This window comes from Argopecten irradians, chromosome 1 (genome assembly GCF_041381155.1).
Source record: "Argopecten irradians isolate NY chromosome 1, Ai_NY, whole genome shotgun sequence".
In the NCBI taxonomy this organism is placed as follows: domain Eukaryota; kingdom Metazoa; phylum Mollusca; class Bivalvia; order Pectinida; family Pectinidae; genus Argopecten; species Argopecten irradians.
In genome coordinates this window covers 53,136,675-53,145,943 of record NC_091134.1, presented here as the reverse complement: position 1 = coordinate 53,145,943, position 9,269 = coordinate 53,136,675, and the positions used below count along the sequence as shown (strand labels likewise).

The following is a 9,269-nucleotide window of genomic DNA, read 5'->3' as shown; positions in this document are numbered from 1 at the left end:
CCATGATTATAATCAGACAGGTGACTGTGTGAGAAGATATCAATCACTGCACAATAAACAACAGTAAACAAGAGGTCTATTTACAGGGGTATCTATATACAACAGGTTCCTGATTAGACAGGGCATATAAACCTACAGCAAACAAGACGTCTATTTACAGAGGTATCTATATACAGTGAGTTCCTGATTAGACAGGGCATATAAACCTACAGCAAACAAGACGTCTATTTACAGGGGTATCTATTTACAACAGGTTCCTGATTAGACAGGGTATATAAACCTACAGCAAACAAGACGTCCATTTACAGAGGTATCTATATACAGCAAGTTCCTGATTAGACAGGGCATATAAACCTACAGCAAACAAGAGGTCTATTTACAGAGGTATATATATACAGCAGGTTCTTGATTAGACAGGGTATATAAATACATAGGAAATTCTACAGCAAACAAGATGTCTATTTACAGAGGTATCTATATACAGCAGGTTCCAGATTAGACAGGGTATATAAATACAGAGGAAATCCTACAGCAAACAAGACATCTATCTATTTACAGAGGTATCTATATACAGCAGGTTCCTGAATAGACAGGGTATATATACATAGAAAATCCTATAGCAAACAAAAGGTCTATTTACAGAGGTATCTATATACAGCAGGTTCCAGATTAGGCAGGGTATACAAATACATAAGAAATCCTACAGCAAACAAGACATCTATTATAGAACAGTCTGTGCAATAAACACTGTGGACAATGATATAGAACATTCTGTTCAATAAACAGTCTATACCCTCCATCTGTTGACACTTTCCTAAGATATCAACAAGGAAATATGTACCTGTCGTCAGATTTTATTTCCCCTAAACATGTCACACTGTTGGTCAATAGTATTGTTTTTTAATCTTATATTTCAGTTGTCAAGTGAAGGATACCAGGTTTGAAAGCAGTAGTTGATTTGTATGGTCGGGTGATAAGCTATACTGAAATCGACACAGCTTGCAGAGGTACGATTACAACAAGAATGATGAACAATAGCAAGATACATCAGTATAAAGGAGAAAAAGCAAAACTTTTAGCAACACATGGCCAATAATAATGATTTTTTGAAATGAAAAAAACTTAATTACATGTACTTCGTAAAACACTGGATGACAATGGCTACAACCTACACATGGGTGAAATTCTGATTGGGCCCCCCCGTCACTTTGTATCGATGTGTGGAGGAAGAATCACTGTAATTTAATGCATATAAATATCACTTCCGTTTCCTGGTTTTATGTACTTAGCCCTAGCTCATTTAAAACCCTTTCTCAATAAAACTTATCAATTCATATTTTTTCTTCTTCAGTTATAACACTTTTTTCAGATTTTTTTTTTATGAATTATTTGTATACTCTTTGTAAATTATACAGCGTCCATATGTTTCTGAAATTGAATCCATTTTTAGAAATCTTTTTAAGGAAATACAGAGGCAAGCTTTTCTAATTTTAATTTATTCTTTAAAATCACAATATGAATATACCATATGGTTCTCAATTTAGATTTGTGTTGTTTTTCCTTTTCATGTTAAATTAAAATCCATTAAAATTAATATTGGCAACACATTTGATATTTTACAGTCAGATCATAGTTTAAACAAAACCTTAAGCTTTGAATATATAAATGATATATGCAGTTAATTCACTAATAAGGGTACAATAATACCAACTATTCTTTTTGGAAACTTCTTTTTTTTTATTTGAAACCAACATAAGGTAAGCAGAGAATTTGGGGAAATCTGAATAAATGCGCAGAAAATTTCACACAAAATGGTAGTAGATCATATTTGGAGAAAAAGACATATTTCATAATTATCCTGTCAAGATAAATCAGTTAATTTCAAAAGTCTGCTACTATGTGATCTAATCGTTAATAAAATAAAACTTTGTCAATTATCCCAGCCGATTACAGGCCATTCTCCTTTCTAAAATTACCATCACATTTTAATTCCCTGGCCCTTGATTAACAAATCTTTTATGATATTATGCAATAATGCAATAAACAATAGAAATTTCAAGCCTGTGACAAATGTTATGAAGTAAACAACTTCACTGGTGGTAAATGTGTCCTAGTAGAGTTAAAAAAAATTCATTTTAAAGTGAGCTTTGACTCCGACAAAAATGAGCATGTATTCATTATAGAATAACCATTATAAAAGTAAATGCAACAGATCCGGAGAAATACAGCGACAGAACTAGGAAATGTGAAACCAAAGAAATACATGTACAAGTAAAGTATCAAGGCTTATAGGTTATTGAAAAGATTTTTTGGTTTTTTTTTAAAATCAGCCTATCGGTATTTAACCCAGTGTGACCTTGAAAGGTCAAAATTGTTCATCTGTGAAATGTTTGGTAGTTCTTCACCAAAACATGTCACAGACTCAATATCAAATGTTCTGGACTCTTGATTATTGAGAATTGAGAACGACAAGAGGCCCATGGGCCTTAACGGTCATCTGACTCATTGCACAAAACAACAAAGTCACAGTTTAAAGTATTCGTTAATGATTAATATAAACAATACAAGGAACTCCTTAGTTGAATATGTAAGTTTCTGAAATAGGTAAATGTCATTTGTTGAACAAACTTGGTAGCCCTTCATCCATATATGCTTGTAACTCATTCACAGATTAATATAAGGAGGAGTCAGATTTTAAAGCCAAAATTCAGCAAAGCTTCCATTTTGGACACATTCCATACTATCCCCATGGGTCTTAGCTCGGTCCTTTATAAAATATGATTGTCATCACCTTAAGTTCCCCCTTCTGAATCAATTAAAACCCCTATAGAGCAATTTTCCTTGAGATAGGAGACTGAAACCTGAAAACAGGAAGTGGGCCAGAGGCCATCTTGAAATACCAAAATTTTTATGAAAATGTTTGCATGTTGTTCGGCATCAATTTAAACCCCTATAGACCAATTTTCATTGAGATCTGAGACCGAAATCTGAAAACAGGAAGTGGGCCAGCTAAAATTAAGAAAATTTGCCCTTTCGGGGGCCCACACCTCAGCCCCTAGGGGTCGGACCAAACTCATTTATATAAAATACGATTGTCCTTCCCCAATGATGTTTCACACCAAATATGAATGAAATTCATCCAAGGATGAAGGAGGAGTAGGGCTTAAATTAAGAAAATTTCCCCTTTTTGGGCCCCGCCCCTCTGCTCCTAGGGGTCGGACCAGGCTCATTTATATAAAATATGATTGTCCTTCCCCAATGATATTTCACACCAAATATGGATGAAATCCATTCAAGGATGAAAGAGGAGTAGGATTTTAAAGCTTAAATTAAGAAAATTTGCCCTTTTGGAGCCCCGCCCCTCTGCCCCTAGGGGTCGGACCTATCTCACCTATGCAAAATATGATTGTCCTTCCCCAATGATATTTTACACTAAATAAAGATGAAAAACATTCAAGGATGAAGGAGGAGTTGGATTTTAAAGCTAAATTTAAGAAAATTTGCCCTTTTTGGGCCCCACCTCTCAGCCCCTAGGGATCGGACCAGGCTCATTTATACAAAATATGATTGTCCTTCCCAAATGATGTTTCACACCAAATATGGATGAAATCCAATCGAGGATGAAAGAGGAGTAGGATTTTAAAGCTTAAATTAAGAAAATTTGCCCTTTTGGAGCCCAGCCCCTCTGCCCCTAGGGGTCGGACGTATCTCATCTATATAAAATATGATTGTCCTTCCCCAATGATATTTTACACCAAATATGGATGAAATCCAATCGAGGATGAAAGAGGAGTGGCATTTTAAAGCTTAAATTAAGAAAATTTGCCCTTTTGGAGCCCCGCCCCTCTGCCCCTAGGGGTCGGACCTATCTCATCTATATAAAATATGATTGTCCTTCCCCAATGATATTTTACACTAAATATATATGAAATACATTCAAGGATGAAAGAGGAGTAGGATTTTAAAGCTTAAATTAAGAAAATTTGTCCTTTTGGAGCCCCGCCCCTCTGACCCTAGGGGTGAGACCAGACTCATTTATATAAAATACGATTGTCCTTCCCCAATGATGTTTCACGCCAAATATGGATGAAATACATCCAAGGATGAAGGAGGAGTAGGATCTAGCTTAAATTAAGAAAATTTGCCCTTTTGGAGCCCCGCCCCTCTGCCCCTAGGGGTCGGATCTATCTCATTGATAGGAAATATGATTGTCCTTCCCCAATGATGTCTCACACCAAATATGGAAGAAATCCATTCAAGGATGAAGGAGGAGTAGGATTTTAAAGCTTAAATTAAGAAAATTTGCCCTTTTGGAGCCCCGCCCCTCTGCCCCTAGGGGTCGGACCAGGCTCATTTATATAAAATATTATTTTCCATCTCCAATGATGTTTCACACCAAATATGGATGTAATCAACCCAAGGATGAAGGAGGAGTTGGATATTAAAGCTTAAATTAAGAAAATTTGCCCTTTTTGAGCCCCGCCCCTCTGCCCCTAGGGGTCAGACTAGACTCATTTATATAAAATACGATTGTCCTTCCCCAATGATGTTTCACACCAAATATAGATGAAATCCATTCAAGGATGAAGGAGGAGTAGGATTTTAAAGCTAAAATTAGGAAAATTTGCCCTTTTTTGGGCCCCATCCCTCAGCCCCTAGGGGTCAGACCAGGCTAATTTATATAAAATATGATTGTCCTTCCCCAATGATGTTTCACACCAAATATGGATGAAATCCATCCAAGGATGAAAGAGGAGTAGGATTTTAAAGCTTAAATTAAGAAAATTTGCCCTTTTGGGGCCCCACCCTCTGTCCCTAGAGGTCAGACCAGGCTCATTTATATAAAATATGATTGTCCTTCCCCAATGATGTTTCACACCAAATATGGATGTAATCCGAACAAGGATTAAGGAGGAGTAGGCTTTTCTATAAATAGTCTTACGCACGACGCACGGCGCACGGCGACGGATGAAACACGATGACCTTCGGTCAGATGACCTAAAAACACACTAATTTTAGTCAGTTTAGCTTTGAATTAAATTCAAGATAATATATTTGAACAAACTTGGTAGCACTTCTTCATGCTGCAGGTCTTTTTGGTTTCCAAGACTTTCAGTTATTGAGAAGAAGCCTTTCAAAGATTAGTGGCATAAGTTAGTGGCATAAATTTTTGAAAAGATACTGATCGTGGCAACCTCCTTTTGACCTCAAAAATAGGCCAGGTTTATTAGGCATTTACATTTGTATCTTCAAAATCAAGTTTTTAGTGAAGGACTTTACATGTCCAATATACTGTCTATCTTTCGGTCCAATTTGATTAATGTGATATTCAGTGGTTGTCAAGGTCATTCATTTAAACAAACTTGGTGGACATAGGTTAATCCAAGTGATTTAAAATTAAAGTAAATTATATAGATCATTTTGAACACATATTTTTAGCATGGGGCCTTCTTTGCATCACAGTATACATTCAATTTCAAGTTCCTAGGGTCTTCATGTATTGAAGAGATGCTGTTTGAAAATTCTAGCCAAGTTAACATATACAGAATTAAAGGTCAATGCTTTAGAACTTTGGAAGCCCTTTATGGCAGCAAGTTGAAATAGCCAAATATTAATAGGAGGGGGAGGGGGGACGAGGGGGAATGAGGCTTTATGTAGGTTTAATACACAGTTCTCTGAAAGGATTCAGAATTTCTTTCGACTTTTCATTTCATTGATAGGTATGGAACTTTTGGAGTCAACAGTATCTTAAATAAAATATAATATATAACCCCCACTTGACTATTAACTGAGGATGGCACTTAGAGGTAGATGAGATATAGTAATGACAATGTCAATCAAATTAAGCTGTAAGAAGTTCTTCAATTGAAATTCGTGAAAAGTATACACATAAGAATCATGAAATAAGAGATCAATCCTTATTATATATATAGTAGCCAACAAAAGTAGCATAATTTATCATAATTCGGCATTATGTACATCTATTCAAGAGAAATTAAAGAATAGTAAAACTGAATCCTCAATAACCATACTGACATTATCTATTTCGATCAAGACTTCTCACCAAAAACCAAAGAGAGACAACTTTTATTGAACACTTAGCTTGTTCATTTAATTTGCCATTCCCACAAGTGTTGAAAAGGTAATTTTAAAATAATTATTTTTATTAAATATTTGTGTATTGTAGGGCATTGTAAATCTAGCAGGTTTCAATTTTGATATTATCATTTTTCGTTTCATTATCAAATAAATATTAGCAATATACAAAACACTGTAGTAAATTATAGAAGTGTCTTAGGCCGATAATACCACCAGATGTGTTAAGCTTAGCAGAGTTACCTCCCTTACTGGTGTGTGTAATGCACATGCAGTATCATGTTTCATCACAGGAAATACTTAAGTACGTGTACCGACATTGCTGACGGGGGGAAAGTAGCAGAAAAAGGAGAGTTGTGTATCAAATGAAGCAATGGCAAGGTACAGTAGCTGTGGTACAATACTCGTCAATAGTTAATATCTGTCATCCACAATGGGGTAGCATGTTAGCAGTTTACTGGGTTTACACATTGATCGTACCTCATAACAGTGAACACATCGGCATCTGTATCAAAATCATCAACAGGATTGTCCTTGCAGTGATACGTCTGTAATTGGGTGTTTGGGTGTTGTTTAGAACTTATAGGCCTATCATCTGGAACTTCCAGCGCTTCTGCATGCATCGATATGACACAGCGGGGTCTGATCATTTGTGAGGACAGTGCGATTGATACTGAAACAAAATCTTACACCAAACTCTCGGTTGACCTAAATTTTATGAACAATAATTATAGAAAGTAATTAAATTTACGTAAATCAGCATGACATCACTTAGACTATAGTCATTGCAATAAAAGTAATAGACTATACTTGGTGTTGGCCAAATCGTTTTGACCGCACAATAATTAGGCGTGACAGCTGCCCACGTGCATCGCACATTTTTATTGTCAACCTGTTACCTTTTTATTGCCAACCTGTTACATTACATGTGTTGTGCTTACATATAATTATTAATTATTACACATGACTTCATCATTACCTAATCGACGTATTTGTCATACCCTCATAAAAAGACTGTTTCTATTCAGTTTTCTCAGATCTCTGGTTTTCTCAAAACGCACTGTCTCATTTGATCTGTCTTATATCAGAGATTTAAATAGTAATTATATACTATTTAAATCTCTGCTTTTATCGACGGATTGAAGTTAAAGGAGTACAATTTATTGAAAATCAACATTTTTTTTCATCCGTATTTTTTAAAAACTGTATGGACTATGGAATCAATTTAAATATTAAAATCACAACCACAGGTGTACACATTTTTGTTTTAATAAAGATTCTCTGAAGTTTCAGAACTTGTGTTTAGATACAATAATTCGTACTTTTCTCTTTTATTTCTTTTACAGTGTGCTGAGTGCTGTCTCTAGTGACAACGTGAGGATCCTCAAGGCCCTAGTTAAAGTCCCTCAGTCTGTGAATCAGCATGACCTTGAACTTGGATTTCTACAGGCAGCTAAACTAGGTCACATTAACTGTCTCGATTGTATCTTAGCAACAGAAGTTGTTGATATAGAATCCAGAGATGGCAGTGAAAACACAGCTTTGTATCTTGCAGTTCAAAATGACAAACCTGATGCTCTGAAACTACTGATCTCAGCTAAGGCAGACGTGAACACGATCGGAGGGAGTAACAGTCGCCCAATCCATGTGGCAGCACAACATGGGTTTGAAGAATGCATGAATATCTTGATAAACAATGGTGCAAAGATCAACTTTAAAAATTCTAGTGGAAGTACCCCATTGATTTTGGCGAGTAGAAAAAATAACCATACAATAATGCAGCTTTTGATTGGTGCTGGGTGTGATGTTAATATTCAGAACAAAGAGGGCTGTTCAGCCCTTCACTACTGTAGTCACAAAGCTATGGGAGTAGACATGTTACTTAGAGCAGGGGCAAACCCTAACCTTACCGACAAGGAGAACATAACTCCACTCCTTATGGCCGCCACGGAGGGGTTCGACAATGTGGTAAAGGCTCTGTGTAAAGCTGAATGTGATGTCAATATAGCAAATGCATCCGTCAACAAGACCGCTCTGCATATCCTAGCCTATAAAGGCCACTCCGAGTGTATAAATGACCTTGTCATCGCTGGTGGAGATGTCAATCTGTACGACAAACATAAACGTACCCCCTTGTGGTACGCCATTAAAAACAAAAGAATTGAAGTAGTTCGACTCCTTCTGAAAGCCAATGCTTTGGCAGATAGTTTTCAATGTGCTAGTTTTGTGGATGCTGAAAGTTGCCCTACATTTCTGGCCTTGACACTAGGTTTATTTTCGGTCCTTAAACTGTTTATTATGACTGGTTATGACCGGCACCATCTGAAGAGCTATCTCCGACATGAGGACATCAAGGAGATGTTTGAGGACTGGCAGGATATTGAGGACTGGCTCGAACATGCTCAAGATTCAACCATGACCTTGAAGCAAATTTGTCGAAAGTGGATAAGACACCATCTTGGTGTTCAGTTCTACCATGGCCTCTCCGAGCTCCCAATTCCACCTTCTATGAAAGATTATGTGTTCATGAAAGAACTTGATGAGGAACATTTTTAAGCTTTATTCTGTACCCCTCCAATGTAGCTGAGAATTTTAAATTTAAAAACAAGTTTTGATTGGACCAAAACACCAACACTTTCCGTCACAGCTTCCTTCATTCATAAACACTGTGTACCAAAAATGGGAGAATACCAAAAATTCATTTTTGTCAAAAAAAGAAGTAATAGAGTGTTTGCGTTACCCAAATAACCACGAGTGTTCTTGTTTTTCTTTCAAGTTTTACCAGAGTAGTCATACAGAAAGCAATGTCATGCAAAATACTTTAAAATGTGTATCGGTAGCTGGTTATTTCAATGGGATAAACTGATTTTTAGCTGTTTTAAATATATAATTCATTCAAATTTCTCAATATTTCGTGAATAAGAGTTTTGCCATCATAGCCATGTCCCACGAAATCGAGAAAAATATCTGACTTGTGAAAATGACTAGCTACAAGGTAACTTAACAGAATTCAAGAAAGTATCCACCATTTTCTTTGAAATAATAGAAAATTGATGTTTTGTTTACACAATGAGCAATGTTTTGAAAAACTTCTAAACAAAAAGACCATCTGGTGTTTTTGTTGATAAGTTCAAAGGTTTAGGACCTTATTAATTATCTGTCTGTTAGAATGA

At 36.1% G+C, this 9,269-nt stretch overlaps 2 protein-coding genes across 2 annotated transcripts in view; one reads left to right on the top strand and one right to left on the bottom strand.

The window, feature by feature from the left end:
• Positions 1-6,743, bottom strand: part of LOC138333005 (PR domain zinc finger protein 1-like) — a 141,940-nt gene extending 135,197 nt beyond the window's left edge. The window contains exon 1 of the mRNA XM_069281121.1: positions 6,577-6,743. The gene's annotated coding sequence lies outside the window, so the exon portion shown is untranslated. The remainder of the gene's footprint in view (positions 1-6,576) is intronic.
• Positions 6,350-9,249, top strand: LOC138333034 (ankyrin repeat and SOCS box protein 2-like). Its single transcript, XM_069281140.1, has 2 exons — positions 6,350-6,477; positions 7,443-9,249. The coding sequence occupies exons 1-2, from the start codon at positions 6,470-6,472 to the stop codon at positions 8,650-8,652; spliced, it is 1,218 nt and encodes a 405-aa protein (XP_069137241.1). The 5' UTR covers positions 6,350-6,469; the 3' UTR covers positions 8,653-9,249.
• Positions 9,250-9,269: the final 20 nt, after the last annotated feature.